Raw genomic sequence first — 20,827 nt, forward strand, 5'->3', positions numbered from 1 at the left:
GCCACCAAATACTCCTGCTAATTTCAGTTGAATGCAGGATCAGGCCCATACATTCCTTCTAAATGCTATAGTTTCTCAAATTATGAGACATTGATCCTTTCCAAGGCAGGCTACACCAAAGCCAGAGGAAACAGGAGAAAAAAGAATGCTTATGTTTTGTTCAAATCTTTGCAAAACCAGGCCCTACTAGAGACTAAATACGGTTACTTAGTAGATGGTCTCTTTTGGTACTGAACCCAAAGGATAAGATAAATCATGACGCTATCCCTCTCAGTGGATTTAAAACCATAATTCTAAACTGCACCATGAAAAGTAAATTGTTTATAGTGTTCATGCCAAGGTACTTCAGGTGAGACACAGTCAATTGCAATATTAAACAGTACAATAATTAGAATATATAATTAAAATACATGGGAACAAAGGCTGGAATTTCCAAAGGAATCTAAGGGGGTTAGGGGCCCAAATTATTTTGTAAATCAATGGTATTTTGTGTGCCCAACTCCTTTGAAAATCTCAGTCAAAAATAAACATAACTGAAAAAATGTCTCCCCTAAAGATGGATCTTTGTTAACTGCCTCCCTGCCCCACCCCCAAAATGCTTTAAACATTTTAGAAGAGGCCTAACTATTTATTTAGGAAGAACAGATGTAACCATGTGTGGGAAAACCTGTCCTAAAGGGTGTGGAAAACTGCCCTATATTGAAAAGTCACATAGGATGGAAAGGAGATTAGGATTTACATTCTCAGTTGAAGACTGGACCCGGAGATTGTGAAAGAGTTATATTGCCACTGGAGAGGCCGGTTTGTACTATACATGGCCCCTAATATTCCATAAGTTATTGCACCAAAGTGCATATGTATAGACTAGGGTCAAGAGGCTGTAATCAGAACCAGAAAGTAAGGACGTTCGAGGATGATATTCTGCTTATCATGAACAAAATGACTAAATGACGAAACCGAAAACATCAATTTTTCTGAATTAAAAACTAACCCCCTAGACATGTGAACTGATCTTTTTAGGTCTAATGGTAGCTAATGTTATGACAATGTAAAGATTCACTGAGGCCATTATTATCTTAGACCTTGATGCTAGTTAGTTTTTGAAAATTTATGGAAAAAGAGCTAGAAAGCAAAATGGAGGAATTTAAAAGGATATGGAGTCCTATAAGCTATATCAGAAAAGAGTCATCATGATAAAACTGTGGAGGAGAAACAGATGTGGGCCCTGGAAGTCTCTGATCAATAGAACAAAAGAATATGTCATCTTTTCATCCATTTTCTTGCTCTCTTTCTCCTCTTTAGTGTTGTGCTTGTATTTTCCTCAATGTCTGTATACAATAAGAAACAGAAGGGGTTTATACCCATGAAGATACTTTAATCTTTCAAAAAATAATTTAAAAGACAAGATAAGAACGAGTCTGTTGATATTTCAAGGGAATTGACTCATTATGGAGCACCTGTTTAGTCTTTTGTGTCAGATGCAAATTTCTAACAGAATAAAATATAGACAATAGAAATGATCATGTTTCTCCCAGTCTCAGAGATAAACATGCCAAGAAGACTGGACAATATATTGCAACTGAGGCTTTTAACGCAATTTAAAGTTCCCTTTATCTATGAAGCAAATTTTTCGGCTAATACTTCAAGGCTTACAAGGCAACTTTCAAGATGTCACTTTTCAAGAGTCATGGCAAAAAACTGAAGGGTCTGGTAAGCATGTCCCACATTCAACATGTTAAAACTTCAGGACTCCAACCAGCCTTTTATCACAAAGTTGGTCTCAAAAATAACTATTATCCTAGATAAAGGACACAGACTTCATCTTATACAGCCCAAGCTAAAGCACACTGAATTCATGAAAAGATTCCCCTTGACTTCGATGGGAAATGGATCCGGCCTGTATTTGTGACAGATAGAAGATCTTATTCCCATCTTTGTCTCATATACATCTTATGCACAGTTTGTCATAGTCAGTTTGCCATGCAGCATGGCAGCATAGCTCAGCAGGCGGAGCAGAGGGACTGGGAGGTAACAATTCACAAGGCCAGATCATCACATCAGTTGTGCACACAACTTTCATTAACTTCATTGTGAGTTGCCTGTGCACGACTGATGGGGTGACTAGGTCATTGCGTTGTAATTTCTGCCATGGACCCATTTAGCACCTTTGGGCAATTTATTTAGAGATCAACTTTGCAAAGTTTTGAACACCCTCAACTACCCGTGATTTGAATGGCAGTTGAGGGGACTCAGTACTTCAGAGGACTGACATCTTAACTTCTCTGTACCTCTGTTTCCGCAGGGGATAATACCGAGGAATTCTATCAGTTGGGATCCTCTGGTGGACTAGTTCTGAATCCTAGTTCAGCAGGTTCACTCAGTTTTCTTAATCTCATGTCACTTGTTCCTCTCTTTCCTTCTTAATTTTTTAATGTACCTTTATATCAACTCCCCAGCTGGTTGCATCTATGTCTATACTAAAGAACCCATTCTTGGATAGTAATGGATTCCTCTCACAAGCTGTGTTCCTTGTAAATTAAACTGTGTTCCCAGTTCTCTTTTCATCTAGGTGAGTCTATCATACTGCACAAGTAATATTGATTTGTATCCCTGATCTTGAAAGTTGTTTTTATACAGAAACCATGAAAATGAAATTCAGGCACAAATATTTTTTCCTCTTGCTCTTTCTATCACCTAGAAAAATGGGATCTTACGCCTTTTCATTTCCTCTGCATGGGCATGGGAGAGTTTTTCCAGGGAGGGCTACATCAAAGAACTCTGGTGAGGGGATAAGTTCCAAGAATATGACACCCATATTTCTACGACTGTTGCCGCAGAAAGAAAAGAAAAATGTGATTTCATTCTTCCCTTTCGAGAGGCCATGTTCCTCCCTTTCCAACCCTGCTCTGTTACAAGGTAGTCCACTTCCTGCATATAACATTGAAAGTCAGTTGGAGAGAGGGTGATTTTCCTTTTCCTCGTGCAGCACTTTAATCTTTCCATAGGGGATCCTGTCTATACTAATCTTAAATCTGTCAGGTCCTAACAAAAAGAGGGTTGCGATATTTGGAGAGGAATAGGCAGGACAACTTTCCAACTTTTCTGCCATGAAGGATAAAACCTTCCTCTCTCAAGTGAAACACAGTGAAGAAATTCATGCTTTATCCTAATCTGAAACAGTATCGCCTAGAGGTCCCAAATGCAGAGCTGAAAATATGAGACAGTCTTTAGTGCATTAGGAATTGTAGCTCATTTACATGCTTGGTGAGGCTGTTTAAGATCATTGTTTAAGTAGTCCTCAAATGATTATTGCTAAATATGTTAAATGTAAGGCTTCTAAATACTTTCCTTTTGTAAAAAAAAAACAAACAAAAAAAACTTTCAAGATAGATGCAAAAACATAATGATTGCCGTATGTCAGAAGGATTTCAGGGTTAAAAAATGGACTTGAAAAATGGCTTTCTAAGTTCCTATAAAACAAACACTTTTATAAGTTCCTGAGGTTTTTCTTGCCAGAGAAGGTTTTATCTGTGGAAAATAATGATTCTTGACTTTCCTGTATCTCACAGAATTTTTATCTTGGTAAAGAGATCTCTAGGTGTAGCACTACTAATGGACCTAGAGGATATTAACTGAACAGGCCTTAAGGTATCTATGCTTAAGTACAGTTAAATGTATTACATTAGCTTTAGGTTTTATATTTAACTCAGAATATTCTCTCTTAACACTTTGCCAGAGGGTAGATTTCCTGGGTGTTCTTGTAAAATTCTGGACTCAGACTTTTAAAGATTCCAGAACAAAAAGAAGAGGAATCCTTAACATAAAACATCTTTCTGAAAACCACAAAGATCCTACCACGGGAACTCACAAGTCTCCATTAGGGTCGTTATCAGTAGTCTTCGTGTACTGCTTTTTAAAGTCTGTTATAGATGATAAAATTACAAATTAATTGTGGCTCTGTCTAGGTTTTGTCCCAGTTGATGCTTGGAAACAGTGTAAGCAGAGTTTTTGTTTTTTATTTCACTCACATCTGCAGACATGGAGACAGATGCATCTAAAACAGCTTCATTAACTACAACCGATAATAAAATATTGACAGGAACTTGGGGTCCTATCCTAACTGTAGTAGTGATCACATTCATGTCTCAGAGGTGGCGTTAGAAGATCCAGAGCTCCAGCTGTCTGCTTATAAATAGTAAAATCACTTTATTTTATCATTTTTTCTTGTGACATACTGTGCAAATGAAAAATAACATCTTTTTTAAAAAAAATTTCATAAAACCTAATCTGACCATTGCCAATATACCACTAAAGAGAAGAAATGAAACCAGCATGTCCTTGTATCTAGGAGTTATCTGCATATTTGCCAAAAGCATTCTTCATTACTTCAACTATTCCAACTAGTTATTTTCTATGAACCAGTTAACTCTCTTACAAGAGGTTTAAATAGCTGAATTCAGAACATTTCTTGCTGTTCATTGAAACCTGACCTTCCTTTTCTCATTTAAGTGATATACCTATTATTTTAAAGCTGCAAACTAAATCCAAACATAGTCAAACAAACGCCGCATTAGCCACTTGAACTACTGGTGTTAAGGTTCAGTCTGACTCAACATTGTCAAGTGTAACTCTTCTTAAATGGCTGCTTTTAGCATACGTAAGTGCAGTTCAAGACCACATCTGGAAGGAAAGATTCAGCTTTTGAGTTTGATCTTAAGGAGGCCATGCTAGCTGTCAACTCCTCATATCCCTTTGATAAATAATTCAGTAACAGATAACTAAGGCTTATAAGCAAACTGGATTTAACCTCCATATCTAGGGCCCTGAATTCTGCGGCACTCTCATGTGACAGACTGGAAATTCTGAGTCACCTTCATTTACAGCAAAAAAAATGAGTCTTTAATTAAATATGTTAAGGAACAGCACAGTTAATACAGTCACCTTTGTGTTGTTTATCTTCCTAGTAAATTTAATATTTGTGACATGAAGGGTTCTCTCATCACGGTAGTTAATCCCCTTCCCCGAGAGGCAGGAGCTAGGTTGACAGAAGAATTCTTCCGTTGACCTAGTACCGTCTACACTGGGGTTAGGTCAGCTTAACTACATCTCTCAGGGGTATGGCTTTTTCACTCCCCTGAGAGATAGAGCTGGACGGATCTAACTTTTTGGTGTCGACCTGGCCTGTGCCTATACTGTGGAGATATACCAGTATAACTATGCCAGCATAGCCCAGTAGCGTAGGCACCTCTTACACCAAAAGAAAGGGGGTTTTCTATCTGGAAGGAATATCACCTCTACCAATGGCATTAGCTATGTTGATGGAAGCACTCGTCAGTTGACATACAGGCACCTAGACAGGGGGTTATGGCAGCATAGCTAGGGTGGTTGGGGTGTGGTTTTTTCACACCCCAACCGATATACCTATGCTGATATAACTTTCAAATGTAGACCAAGTCTCAACATTTTCAAAATTCAACTACCAGCCTCTTAAACAATTCTGTTAACCTGCTTACTGAACAACATCTTTCTTAAATTAAAAACAGTAAATGAAACCTCAGTAGTTTAACATTTAGCATGCATCGTAAGGAAAGAACTTTAGGGTATCACTATAATATAATGCCATTTTCCCCCTCACTTTAGTTTCAAGCAGCACTAATATTGTAGAGAACGCTTACAAATCTTTAAAGATGATAATCTGATTAATCCTTTCGAATCTAACTACAACTGTTTATGGTCTAATTTTTACTGTTAATGTTTCTGAGAAATACTGCCAACAATAACTGTTTCCTGACCTGTAATATAGCTATCAGTTATTTTCCTTAACATGGATCTCTAGAGTTCTTGAACTGAAACCATTACTGGGGAAATTTTCAAAAGTGGTTACAGACCTAAATCTACTTCTCCATTAAAGTCAGTGGGAGATTTACCATTACTCTAAATGGAAGCTAGGCCAGTGCTGAGTGCTTTCAAAAATCCCAGCCAAAAATTCCAGATAAAATAATGCCACTTTTGATGAAAGGCAAACAGCTCAAATTTATTCTAAACTCAAAATCGCATGTATTTATCAATGAAGGCTGTCAGTTAGTTCCATCATACATGCAGCTGATGCTTTAAATGTCTTGTCCTCAGTAACAATGCTGTGACGCTCTCCTCTGGGAACCCAACACTGTAAGCCATCCGATGAAGTGAGCTGTAGCTCACGAAAGCTTATGCTCAAATAAATTGGTTAGTCTCTGAGGTGCCACTAGTACTCCTTTTCTTTTTGCGAATACAGACTAACTCGGCTGTTACTCTGAAACCTGTAAGCCACTATGTTACCTCTCTGCCCTAATAAGACAGAGCTTTGCTGAAGCTTAGACTGTGAGCAAGCTCCATGCCACACCAGTCTATCTGCTTCACCGGCAAACTCCTCAAAACTCTGACAGTCTTAACCTCGCTTTGCAGGTAACAGTCAGTGAACCCCAGTTCCTGAGTACCTCAGAGATGTCTCTCTGCAGTGTCCAGAACTTTCACTAGTCACTCACAGAAATTATTAAGACAACTGTCCCCAGAGAGCCAGAATACACACCAGCCTGTTAGCTCACCGAGGACACACCTTTTACCTCAATACACAGCACTGAGATGGTTTATAGGAAAACTAAGAATAAGTGTACTAATAAAAGAACACAGATTTAAGGAATACCGTGCAAGAATAAAAGCAATCATAAAGGATTACAAAAATAGCACACTCTCTATTGCCTAAAACTTAATTCTAGCAAGTTATGTCTTTGCCTAACATGGTTTCTCACTTACATCAAGCCACCAGCATCGCCACCCCTCCAGGCAAGAGGTCCAATGTTTACAGAATCAGAAGGTACTGTCCCATTTGTCATCCCTTCTTTTTGTAGTCCAGTAAACTGTTGAAAAGGGATTCTTCTGAAACATATCCCCAGATAAAGTTTTCTCCCCTTCTGTATGGAGTTCAGATCCCCAGCATGATTATCACAAATGCCCTTTTTAGATTCCTCTAAGTAGACTTGATTTGGGAAGAGACAGGCTCCCAGTGTCTCATTCATAAAAAATACAGGGGAGTTGGGCTTGTTGGGGAGAGAGAGCCTTTGTGGATAATTTAGATATAGCTCAGATAGGTATATGAATTTTCGGGTATTTATCTGTACCACCTGAATTTTGAGCCATTGAAGAGGGGTGCCTAGTTGTAACTTTGCTATTCAGCTGTATGGATATTTGACTTGTCAGCAATTTTCTGGGTATTAGAAAATCCCAGCACCTTCCACAGGTGAAAGTTCAATTAATTTTCACCTAAGAAAAAAATTCATTTCCACCAGAATAAGTTAATGTCACTGCCCCAAAATAACAGGTACAAGCACAGCAAAGAATGAGCAGCTAAAGGATAATTCCCAATTTGTGACCTGAATTTTACCAGCATGGCCAGGAACAGTCAGCCCCATTGGTAAAAACTAGGACAAAGGTGGTGCTCAATCAGGTGTCTTGGAAGGAAGGTTTAGGAAACAGTGTAATTAAGCAGGAAAACTTAAGGTCAACCACCTAATATTTTCACGGAGTTGGTGGGGGGGGGGCAGTTCTTTGTAATTTTTTTTCCAGGGGAAAGCTTTCAAATAGTTGTTTTGTATGTGTCTTTCTTAATGGAGAATGAGTGGACAATGGAGACAAGGCTCATACAATTCTCATGGTTCCCATTTATAAGGGACAGAAAAGGGCAAAGTATAAACGGCCTAGGGAGACCCTAAAGGACTTAAGAGAGAAAGGGAAACAACTAGAACTGCTTCCACCTAAGCCCTCTAACACAAGCTTCCACCTTGTCTTCTGAAACCAAAGGGCTCAAAAGGCCAGTGCCTTGTTCTAGGGATTTCACTACCAGCCGAATACAGAAATGTCCCTTGTAGCCACTTACACAATGAAACAATCATTGCAGCCTTTAATATCTTCCTGCCCCAGGCAACCACCTGTTTTGCCTAACATATATATTGCAGAATTGGTCTTGGCAGTGGGTTGGGCTGTCTCAGTGTCACAGAAACAACAAGAGGAGATGGCACAGCTGCAGAATCCGCCTTGGGCTATGGCTTATACGGTTTAAAGGAGTGTTTGCAGGAGTGACAACTATAAGCAGACTATTTTCCCACACAAACTATTAGAAAATGGTGCGTTCAAGTCTGGTCCTAAGCACCAAAGTAGTTTTCTCCCTATCAAGATTAAAGGGAAAATTGGCAGCTGGGGTTAATAAGTCTGAAATCAATGCCATTACCAAGAAAAATAGCAACAGAATCCTGCAGCGATACCTATTACTGTGTAGAAACATATAGTGATATTATCATGGTTGTATTTGGATCTAGCCTCAGGTTTCAGGATGATAAAAATGTAGATTTATATCTGTGTTTCCTGTTTATTAAATATATATACAGTTTCTCAGTTTGCATCTGTATATATTAATGTACATACACATATTTCTATTGACTTAGCTGGGGGTTGGATCAGGTCTTGTATGATTTTTCAGGTACTGCAAGTTGCATGAAGATCAGTGTTTATCCACTGGATTTTATCCATCCATCCATCCATCCAGTTGTTCATACAGCATCCATCATCATAATATCACAGTGTCTTTTAGAAGATGGCATAATATTTTCTAGTGTTTATCCCACTGACAGCAATAGGGCATGCTGAGACTGGTACTGCTAAAGGATTGACCCATTTATTCAGCATAGGTGAAATTTACTCCTTCACAAGGCCGACGTGGGGGGCAGTAACAATGGACTGGTGGGGAGATGGAATTACTTTATCCTTTGTCACCTGCAACATGTTATCGGTTTGCAGTCCAGCTCCTCTTCAGCATCTCTGAATGTCAACTCAGGGTCTTTGGGCCAGTGGCTTCATGCAGTTAAGGACCACACAATATATTACCAATCTGCCCCTCAGCTGTGCCATGCTCCCATGAATGATGCCTAGAATATAGAATAAGTTCCTATAGAGCATTTTATAAATCTAAATTTCAGTTGAATATAAGGAATATAATCAGTTAGGGAACCTTAAGTCTGAAGACAGAAATGAGAAACTGCACTGCCAAACCAGTAGATAGTAGAACTAGATAAACCCCACACCGGAAAACAACCAAGTTCTAAAGGAACTTACCCAACACTTTAAAAATGTCGTCACTAGCAGCCCTCTTGGATGAAACATCACATTACAGGCAGCAGTTCTTTTCTTTGGATTATGCTGTTCTGCATAGTATTTGGTTTGATACACATTAATGAACTAGATCTTTATAATTTTGACTAACTCAATAGAGAAAGAAAATGAGCTGTCTCGTTTTTCTGAGCAATATTCATTTAACATGCCCATATTTTAATCTTTCTTATTCCTTCAGTGCTTTCCTGAATATGAAACTAGTCTGCTACTTTCCATAATTAACAATTAATTATTATTAGGAGTGTTCACCTTGGTTCAGCAGGAAATCAATTCGCTCATTTAGTTCTTTTCTTAAGATCCTTTCTTTGTAAAAGCAATAGCCATTTCTAGCATCAGCTAGGATTACATTCAAAATAATTAATTAGAAAGATTCCAGCTTCCCTTTCCACTTACAGGAAAACTGTCTGAACTGGGGATTTTTTCATACCCATACTCTAAATTTCATTTTAGTTCTTCACACATTTATAGTAGCTAACCACAACCACCAAGAAAAAGTTTTGTTTTACGAGCCTTTGTCTTGGTTGTATCATTTGAGAGACAACCCTTTTCTAGCATACACACAGCCTCTCTGTTCTTATCATGAGAGACAGACATTACATTCAGTATTTGTTCAAAGGGAAGATGGCTTTCTTTTACTTCCTAGTGGGAAAATTCTCTCACCAAATTTAGAACCATAGTATTTAATCATAAAGCTAATATAGTGTATTTTTACTGGTAAAGTTTTAATGATGTCATTTCCTTGATAAGATTCCTTGCATTTATACAGAACGCTCCAAAGACCAATCATGCTTTGGATTCCTGTTCTTGTCTTTCCAAGATCAAGCTCCTCAGCCATCATATTTACGATCAAAACATTACTAGTAAATTGAAAGGGGCAAGGTGCCAATACTTCAGGGATTTATAAGCATCTCTTTTTGTCTAGAAAAAGCTCTAAACCTTTTTTTTAACTGTACTTACTGTCAGCCTCCCTCTGCTACCAAATGATACAATTTTTTAATATGTTAAATTGTGGTCTCATCATATTAGGCAGCATTTACTCTGGAATCCAGCTCCTGAATGAAATATTGTAACTATTCAGATTGATTCGTTTCCAGGGCTGGATTTACATCTTAAGCGCCCCTAGGCACAGCATCTTCAGCACACACCCACACACATCTGCCTACAGCTGACCTTCGTGTCCTACAGTTTTAGAGAGGTAAGGCCACCCTAAGTATGTGCCTACTGTGCCTCATTGGAAATCCGGCCCTGTACGTTTCTAAGTAAGGCATTCAAAGATATCTAAGTCTTGGGTAACTTTTTTTTTCTCAATCTGATTTCCAGTTATAGGTGTGAGGTAGTGTGATCCTGACTGAGGCATAAACAAGGCATTAGGACAAAGGAATCCTGACTCCTTGCTGCCCCTGACTCACCCTGTGACTTGGGCATGTCACAACTTCTCTGTCTCTCCATTTCACCACAGGGAACTTGACCTAAGTATCCCACAGTTAATATATGTAAAAAAGCATTTTGAAGCTGAGGAGCAGAATGTAAGTGCTAATGTATCACCATCATCACCTCCTCTTTTAAGTCAATTACATTTGTAAATGTGAAACATCTCCATATCTTTTAAAAAGTGTTAACTATTGAATTCTGCCACTTGTGATACATATTACTAAAGAACCAGATTCAAAACCTGTGGACGTTAACAGAAAGACTTCAATGGGCTTCGGCTCACACTCCTAATGTCCTAAGATTTTCTTTATATCTGTGTTAAAAAAGCTCCAGTTTCACTGTAAATCATCAGAGAATGTTATCTGTGTCCCAGGTGAGCAAAATAACCGAACCACATGTGCAATTTGAAGGACGTGCTTATGTTCCATTGACTTGGTTAATAATATAAGTCACTCAGCCTTTATTATAAAAAATTAGGTATGTGTTATTCTCTAGTTTCCCATTATCTCAGAAATAGTTTAACAAAGCCTACACATGTGAAATATCCCCTTACCTGTATTATTATGTTCCAATTACTAGTTCAGGAAAAATGTTTAGTTGCTATATTTAAAAAAATACACAATGAAATTATGATTTTAATATACTTTATTTAAAAAGTACACAGTTTTAAATTGGTTTCAATGGGACAAAGCAGAAAGTAATGGACACCTGTGTATATCTGTTAAAGTCCTTTTTTGATGAATTGTGACTATCATATGGCAAATTCACATTTGCATGACTTGCAAAGTAAAAAGATAACCCTTTTTGAACATAGCTTTGTTTATCTCATCAACAGTTTAAAATCATGAAATGCTGATGTTTTGACTATATTTCTTGTCTTCTATGTTGCACCATTTCTCAGTTCACAGTTTATCCATGTATTTAGCATGCCAAGTGAACACATCAGTCAACGTCACCTTGAGAAAATTGCCAAAAGCAGTGGAAGAAGAACAAGAGTAGGTTTAGCACTAAGGCCTAGAACACCCCCACATTCTCTTGCATTCTCCTAAAGAAAAGAACAAAGAAGAATTAAGACAAAAATATTAAGATTCATGACAGGTTTCAGAGTAGCAGCCGTGTTAGTCTGTATCTGCAGAAAGAACAGGAGTACTTGTGGCACCTTAGAGACTAACAAATTTATTTGAGCATAAGCTTTCATGGGCTAAAACCCACTTCATCAGATGCATGCAGTGGAAAATACTGTAGGAAGATTTTATATATACAGAGAACATGAAACAATGGGTGTTACCATACACACTGTAAAGAGAGGGATCACTTAAGGTGAGCTATTACCAGCAAAAGAGGAAAAAAACCTTTTGTAGTGATAATCAAGATGGACCATTTCCAGCAGTTGAAAACAACATGTGAGGAACGGGGGAGGGGGGGCGAATAAACATGGGGAAATAGTTTTACTTTGTGTAATGACACATCCACTCCCAGTCTTTATTCAAGCCTAATTTAATGGTGTCCAGTTTGCAAATTAATTCCAACTCAGCAGTCTCTCACTGGAGTCTACTTGTGCGACATTGATGACAACTTCGTCATCTGGACCCATGGAAAAGAAGCCCTTGAGGAATTCCACCATGATTTCAACAATTTCCACCCCACCATCAACCTCAGCCTGGACCAGTCCACAGAAGAGATCCACTTCCTGGACACTACAGTGCTAATAAGTGATGGTCACATAAACACCACCCTATACCAGAAACCTACTGACCACTATAATTACCTACATGCCTCCAGCTTTCATCCAGACCACACCACACGATCCATTGTCTACAGCCAAGCTCTACGATACAACCGCATTTGCTCCAACCCCTCAGACAGAGACAAACACCTACAAGATCTCTGTCAAGCATTCTTACAACTACAATACCCACCTGCTGAAGTGAAGAAACAGACTGACAGAGCCAGAAGAGTACCCAGAAGTCACCTACTACAGGACAGGCCCAGCAAAGAAAATAACAGAACGCCACTAGCCGTCATCTTCACCCCCAACTAAAACCTCTCCAACGCATCATCAAGGATCTACAACTTATCCTGAAGGACGACCCATCACTCACAGATCTTGGGAGACAGGCCAGTCCTTGCTTACAGGCAGCCCCCCAACCTGAAGCAAATACTCACGAGCAACCACACACCACACAACAAAAACACTAACCCAGGAAACTATCCTTGCAAGAAAGCCCGTTGCCAACTGTGTCCACAGATCTATTCAGGGGACACCATCATAGGGCCTAATCACATCAGCCACGCTATCAAAGGCTCGTTCACCTGCACATCTACCAATGTGATATATGCCATCATGTGCCAGCAATGCCCCTCTGTCATGTACATTGGCCAAACTGGACAGTCTCTACGTAAAAGAATAAATGGACACGAATTAGACCACAAGAATTATAACATTCCAAAACGAGTTGGAGAACACTTCAATCTCTCTGGTCACTTGATTACAGACCTAAAAGTCACAATATTACAACAACAAAACTTCAAAAACAGACTCCAACGAGAGACTGCTGAATTGGAATTAATTTGTAAACTGGACACCATTTAATTAGGCTTGAATAAAGACTGGGAGTGGATGTGTCATTACACAAAGTAAAACTATTTCCCCATGTTTATTTTTCCCCCCTACTTTTACTCACACGTTCTTGTCAATTGCTGAAAATGGCCCATCTTGATTATCAATACAAAAAGTTTTTTTTCTCTTTTGCTGGTAATAGCTCACCTTAAGTGATCACTCTCGTTATAGTGTGTATGGTAACACCCATTGTTTCATGTTCTCTGTGTATATAAAATCTTCCTACTGTATTTTCCACTGCATGCAGCCGATGAAGTGGGTTTTAGCCCACAAAAGCTTATGCTCAAATAAATTTGTTAGTCTCTAAGGTGCCATAAGTACTCCTGTTCTTATTAAGATTCATGGCAAAGAATGGATATTTATGAAAGCAGTAGATGGCAGATTTTGTGTAATCAAAATTTGTGTAATCAAAGCACAGAAAAATAAAGATGATCAGAAAGCTACTCTTGGCTTTGGGTGACCTTGGGCAAGTCACTTCCTTTCTGTGCCTTTCCAGAGTGGATATTTAAGCTCTTAAAGTATGTAGCACTTGTGTAGCATCTTAAAAGCATTGTGTCGGAGTCCCAGATAAACAAATCAACAAATCACAAAATTACCAGTATGACAATTGAAATGCTGATGTTATTTACTCACGTAGAGATCAAATCCTGTCCCATGGCTAAGTGGCTTGGTTTCAGAAAGGAACACATGGAAGGAATCTTGCGGTCAGCATTAGACCCAGAATAAGATCTCAGAAGTTCCTGGATGCCAATTCTGCACTCAGATCATGCCTCTGCCTCTTACATGTTGTGCCGTGATGTGCAAACACAGCACTTAATTGTGAAATGGAGTACAAGCTCACTAGACAATTTGCGCATTGCTTGCAATCATGTAGAAACTTCCCTTTACTACTATGTTCAGAATGTCCAGAATATTTAGTTGCTTTTCACACTAGAAGACAGTTTTCTAATACCTACTCTAGAAAAAATATTTACCATAGAGGGGAAAAAAAATTATAAAAACTTACTTCAGGATGAAATCCATGACAAGATTCTGGACGTCTTCTAATCTTCTGAGATTTTAAACGTTCACATTTAAGGGATTCATTATGTTCACAGTAGTTAAGGAAAGATCTTATGATCATTGCATTTAAATATTCAAAGTTTGTTTGAATGGATTTGAAATGAAGTCCTTCCATCCATCCCTTCCTCCTCCCACTCCTCTAAAATCCAGCCAATCAACAAAAGAAGTAGGTCATAATGCTATTGTTGTTCTTCCCAGTGTTGTTCCCATTGGCACTTAACATGACCAAATGGTCCTTTGAAAGTTCTATCACTCAGCAACAAAAATATACTGCAGATTCTTTTTGGTGAATTCCTATTTATGAGAAGAAACAAACCCCAAACTCTAGTGTGGCAATAAAACAAGATGGTGTTTAGACTACAAATTAAGTTACCAATTTACTTTGTTACAGAATCTATTTTTTATATTTTCAGAACACAAAGTGATACCTTTCAGCATAGCAATACAGCCCTAAAATACAAAGTTAAGGAAAATACTATATATTACATTATAATACAGGAGATATCCATGTTTAAACTGTTTTCTTTGGCAATATGGGTACAATTTTCAAAAGCACCAAAGATTTAGGAGGCTATGTCCTATTTTCAGAAGTGACTTAAGCACTTAAGGCCAATTTTACAGAGACGTTTATGTGCCTAACTATGCAGGTAGGCCTTACAAAGCACTTAAGTGAGTTAGGTGCACAACTCTCATTGACTTTCAATGGGACTTAGGCTCTTAAATGCATAAGTCACTTTGGAAAATGAGAGTTAAAATATGTCTATACTACCCGCCGGATCAGCAGGCAGCTATTGATCCAGTGGGGGTCAATTTATCGTGTCAAGTCTAGACACGATAAATTGACCCCTGAGCACTCTCCCGTCAACTCCTGTACTCCACTGCCGTGAGAGGCGCAGACAGAGTTGATGGGGGAGCAGCAGCAGACTCACCGCAGTGAAGACACTGCAGTGAGTAGGTCTAAGTACGTCAACTTCAGCTACGTTATTCATGTAGCTGAAGTTGCGTAACTTAGATCGATTCCCCCCTCTCCCCCCGGTGGAGACCAGGCCTAAGGAGCAGATCCTCAGCTGCCTTGACTTCAATGGGCCATGACAGTTTACAACAGCTGAGGATCTCTCTGTTAGGCTCATAAATCACACAGGGTAAAATTCAGTATTTGCACTTTGAGTCTCCCTCTTACAATCTTAAAAATAAAGGATATACCTTATTTCTATGGGTTCCATGGTAATTGGCAAGATAGACTCACAGTTGCATTCATTATCTACTACCACCATGAAGAGATTGCTGCTTGGGATTTGCTGGATGACAAAGGACCTGTAAATTTAAGAGTCAGTAATGAATGGTAACATTTTCTATTGTACATGATCACATTTCTTAGCAACAGGCTTTTGGTAAGGGCATTTTAATATATCAATAAAACAAAAAAAATACTTAATAATAATAATAATGATAATAATAAACTAGACACAACATATGCAGATCAATAAATATAGCTTTTACTGAAAGTCATTCACAGACAGAGAAGCCTGTGCAAGGCTCTCCTCACCTTATAAACTCTGTGGTGCCCTTCTAAGGTATGTACATTGAGGGGAGCAGCTGCATAGAAGGTCCCCTACACAGAACTTAATTTGTGCCAGGGCTGAGCCCTGGCACCTCTAGGCTTGGAGGTTCATAGCCCCAGAACCTCAGGGCTTCCTGCATGAGTTATGAATGTAAAAAAATTGTTTGAGTCCTGGCACCTAATTGCTCAAGCCCGAGCACGTCTTTCATTACAAATTAATCACTGCCCCTATGTAGGGGGCTCTGCCTCAGTTATGAATAGGCTGGTACAAAATGGATCAGTAGGGATGGCCTGAGAGCACAGCAATTGGATTTCTGCTCATGCCCATCTCCTACCCCTAGGGTCTCAGGAGTCAAGTATATTTCGATATAATTTGTGGATTTATTTTATGTTCTTGAATTTTTGCTCCACATTGAATCACGGCTTATATATTTACTATTAGGATACTTCAAGTAGATACTAACTGCCCAGGATTCTGCATAATTACTGTGCTAAGCAAAGTCTGCCAATATACATTCAAAGTCAGGGACTGCACGGTCATCAAATTATGGGTGGTTTTATTCACCACTGATCTTGCATTAAACAGCATGAATTAAGGAACAGGATCCTAGCTAGCAGACATCTTGTCCTGCTGAGAGTCATCATATTGCCAAGCCAGTGGAACCAAGATTATGCCTCAAATATTTATGAGTCAGGAGGTGTATTTGGTAATCAACTAGAAAACGTACTGTATATGCAGCACCTCAGTTAAATTATGACAACAAGATGTACAAGAAATTCAGACATGAGAACAAAGCAACACTGCTAATAAATATAAGAAACACTACACTCAAGTGCAGTGCATGTTCCTTCTCAGCATGAGTAAACTCCCACTGAAGCCAAAAATGAGTCTGATTTCAGTGGGAATTGGATTTGACCCTCCGTGCATCTCCACAAGGGGAGGGAGACGGGGAGAAGCCAGAGCCTGTGGTTTACAGGATGGAACAAATTGCACACGGCAAGACAATCTGAGGCAACAGGGGTGGGGCTGCATCAGAATGACCCTACTCAAGACTGTGCCTAGTGGGCACAATTCACCCCCTATTCTGAAATTTAGGACACAAGACAAGACCTTTATAGTTTGGACCCGGATTTAATTTACCCATGTCAGTATTTATACATCAAGTCAATGTAACAACATCTTGTGACATGTAACATCTTTGAAAGTTGGCACATCTAGACATGAGGTTTTTCGGCATGGTGAACTGGTGAGCATGCATGAAGGTAATGAGGGCTTGGACATGAGTAGATGTGGACAGAAGCATATTTTCACTCAGACGTCTCTATTTAAAATACATATTGTCTTACTAAAAAAACCTCTCTGCTTTTCCAAAAATCACAGAAGATGAAATACAAGGGGGGAAAATATCTTTGAACCTAGCTTGAGAAAAGAATAATTGGAAAACCTGCTATAAAAATATTGCCAACGGAAAGATTAAACACTTTTCAATATTTTTAAAACTCACTGAACCTCCATTAAAGTTACACTTAGAGAGATCTGCAATATGTTAGCTTTATGTTTATACATGAAATATACATTTATGGCATAATGTACAGGACTGAACTTTATAAATGCACCTAAACAGCTGGAGCATGTAGCAAGGCTGACATCATTGTAACGGAGCATCTGTGTCTTTGTGTGTGAAAGAAATGGGGCCAATAAAAGGAAAGGAGGAAAATTCTTTCACAGAAAATAACAGCAACATTTTATATGCATGAATAGCTCAGAAAGTTATAAATAAATGCAATCCCAAAGGAGGGAAAATGCAATTTCCCAGTTTATCCATCCCAGGAACTGAAACAACCCAGTCCTATGCTTTCTGGAAACAATATTTATATTTATTATATCTGTAAAATTGGCTCAAAAAATCTGAAAGCAGGTACTCAAAAGTGTTGATATCATTACTGTTCATTTGAATAACTCTATTTTGGCGGGAACGGGGCATCACTGCTTTGTCCAACTTGAGTTCTCCTTCTGAATCGCAAATTTCTTTTGTGGATTGCCCCCATTTTGAAGCCCTCCCAGGGACTCTTAGACCTGTAGGAAAACATGCATCTTATGTCCAGGGCAGTTGGGGCTTACAGTTGACATTTCATGAAAGGTGGACATATTTGCCATTTATTTCTTCCTCCTCTGGGGTGTTATAATGACTGTGCAGTAGAGAATATTGCTTGTTTTAAAAAAATTCCTGAACTTTTCCTGTAACTTCACCTAGTAGAAATAAAGCAGGAAGTGCTTTAAGGCAAAAGTGAGCCTACAGCTGGTAGCCATGGTCCTGAGTAGATTTCTACATGAGTTGCTTCTCTAGAAAGTCAGAAGCTGTAAAGACTGTTAGGAATGAAAGACACTTAAGAATGGAGCTGATTGGGAATTTTTTTGACCTTAATACTTTTTGTTGGAAAATGCCAAGTTGCTGAAACTGAAATGTTTCACAGGAACATGCCAGTTTTGTCTAAACTTTTGTTGAGAAAGGTTTCTTGGGTCTAGGATGGAATTTTCTGGTCAAAACCAGAGAGCCAGGCCAGATGGTTAATAGCCTGGTGGTTAGGGAACTCACCTGGGAGAACCAGATTCAAGTCCCTGCTTTGAATCAGGCAGAGTAGGGACTTGAACCTCACTCTCCCATCCCTAACCACCAGGCTATTGGCTACTCTGGTGTGCGCGTATATGTGTCTAGTCTGTCTGTCCTCCACTCCCTCCCCTCCACCCCCCCAAAAAACAACTTTGACAAGTCCTGATTTTGTACCAGTGTAGAATGGGAAAATGTTTTGAAAACTCAAACATTTTTGTGGATGAGAAACACATTTCCCCCTTAGCTTTACTTAGGAATATTGTTGGACCTGGTAATTTGGTGTATTCATGTATATGTCTGAACTGAAAGAAACTCTATGCAATATATTTACAAGGTACCCAGTATTAGGTTAATCTGAAACGTTATATATTAATATATATCTTTACAAGGTATCAAGTATTAAGGTTAGTCTGTCACCAGTGGGGGATTAATGATTTTGCCGCCCCCAGGTCCTGAAATAATTGCTGCCCCCGGCCCCATATGAACTTGTTTTAGTTTTTGTACAAATTCGTTCGAATCCACTGGTAGCTGTTTCCTGAGGCAAGCCTAGGAGGAAGGGGGGAGAAACCGAGTGGTGGCGCACAAGGGGAGGAGGCGGTAGTGGAGTGGAGGTGAGCTGGGGCGGGGAGCGGTTCCTCTGCCCCTGCCCCGGGCTACTTGCTGCGGCCCTCCCCGCGCCCCCAGCTCACCTCCGCCCTGCCTCCTCCCCTGACTGCACTGCTGCTCCGCTTCTCCTCCCTCCTAGCACTTTCGTGCGGCAAGCCTGGGAGGAAGGGGGAAGGAGGAGAAATGCGGCGAGCCTGCGTGAGCAGGTGGGGCCAGGGATTTGGGGAAGGGTTTGGAATGGGGGGCAGGGAAGGTGTGGAGTTGGGGAAGGGGGGGTGCGAGCACCCAGCAGCGCCGGGTAAAGTCAGCTCCTATGGCTATTATAAATTTGCCACCCCTGCACATTTGCCGCCCTAGGCCTGGGCCTTGTCGGCCTAGGGAATAATACGCCGCTGTCTGTCACACTGCTCCCACTGACAACATATTGATCTGGTTCCCTTCTCGGTCCAGCACCAGCTCTCAACAGTGAATGATGTGATAAATCCATAGTATAAATAGGATGCATATCTGTCTATCTTAGGTGTTTTTAAGTGCTTGGCACTGTGGCACCTAACTCCGAAGATGTATCTATCCTCCTCCAAAGGGGGTAAGCCCATGCAAAGTTTAAACCTCTTTGCCTATTGCTGCACCTCACAGCCCAACTAGTCTGTTCCACAGCAACTGGTGAGTGACAAACACCTTGCAAGATGGCACAGCTGGACTATCTGCACCACTCTACGGGTGCATTCAAATTAAGCTTTGCTTCTTCAGCATGGCCCTGATTCAGGAAAGCCCTTGAACAGGTCTTTAAATCCATTCCTGTTCAGAATAGTATTGAAGCACGTGTGAACTGAACTTTAAATATGTGCTTGCGTCCTAATTACTTCAATGTTCTGAATCGGAATGCTTTTTTCAAATGGGGCATATTTGAATTCAAGCTTCCTATGATAAAAACAGCTAATGCAATGCTTATGCATGCACTCCTGAAGCTACTAAGATATTTTTTCCTTGAGGAAACTCTAATACATGTTGTCTATCACAGGCAGTAAATTCATCCAATATATACTTGTAGAAAATGAAGATAGAAGTTTTCGATTTAGTGGGATAACCTTTAATTTATCTTTCTTTACCCATTTGTTTTTGTGTGTGTGCTTCAAACAAAATTTTCTCCCCCCACAATTCTCAAACCTAATCCTGAAATGAAGCTGCAATGCTGAATGTGTGCCTTTACCAGCCATAAACAAAGGATTAGAATGTGGTTATCAGATCCAGGTGAGGAACGTAGGTTGAGTAAAGCTGAGTGAGTAATTTGGGAATAATAATTTATTTGATCAATTTAGCCTGCTTTTCTATGTGTGGAACATTCACCAACAGATGACTTTTTTTTTCAATTGATGCTATTCAAAACCATCTCATGGATTTTGGGGGTCTTTTAACCTTACGGGATTGACCTCAAACAAATTTTCTGCAGGTATTCACTATTCAAGCTGCACTGATAAGCAAGTCATGTGGTATCATTTCCACCCTCAAACCGGATAAGCATGCAAGCACTCCCAGAATTAATACTTGCATCTAACTTTAAAATTCAGTTTCCATGGTTATATGCTCATGTGACTTTGAAATTCACTTTGAACGTTCATGCCAGTGACTCTCAATAGCTTGACCAGAGAATACAAAAAGGTGCATGAACACAATCAGAGTAAAGTCATTTAAAAACTGAAATAGTCAACCAAAATGTTTTGCAGTGTATGCCAA

The 20,827-nt window shown here is 39.5% G+C and overlaps 1 protein-coding gene across 6 annotated transcripts in view; it reads right to left on the reverse strand.

Annotated features, from left to right (window-relative positions):
* Positions 1 to 11,296: 11,296 nt before the first annotated feature.
* Positions 11,297 to 20,827, reverse strand: part of CACNA2D3 (calcium voltage-gated channel auxiliary subunit alpha2delta 3) — a 735,544-nt gene continuing 726,013 nt past the window's right edge. For 5 of the 6 annotated variants that reach the window (XM_073351526.1, XM_073351529.1, XM_073351527.1 and 2 more), the window contains 3 exons: positions 15,513 to 15,628; positions 14,259 to 14,338; positions 11,297 to 11,677 (listed from right to left, as the gene is read on the reverse strand). In XM_073351526.1, coding sequence (XP_073207627.1) covers positions 11,585 to 11,677; positions 14,259 to 14,338; positions 15,513 to 15,628 — 289 coding nt within the window. In that variant the 3' untranslated portion in view covers positions 11,297 to 11,584. The remainder of the gene's footprint in view (positions 11,678 to 14,258; positions 14,339 to 15,512; positions 15,629 to 20,827) is intronic. The other variant, XM_073351528.1, reaches the window with a different exon arrangement.

This window comes from Lepidochelys kempii, chromosome 7 (assembly GCF_965140265.1).
Source record: "Lepidochelys kempii isolate rLepKem1 chromosome 7, rLepKem1.hap2, whole genome shotgun sequence".
Classification (NCBI taxonomy): Eukaryota; Metazoa; Chordata; order Testudines; family Cheloniidae; genus Lepidochelys; species Lepidochelys kempii.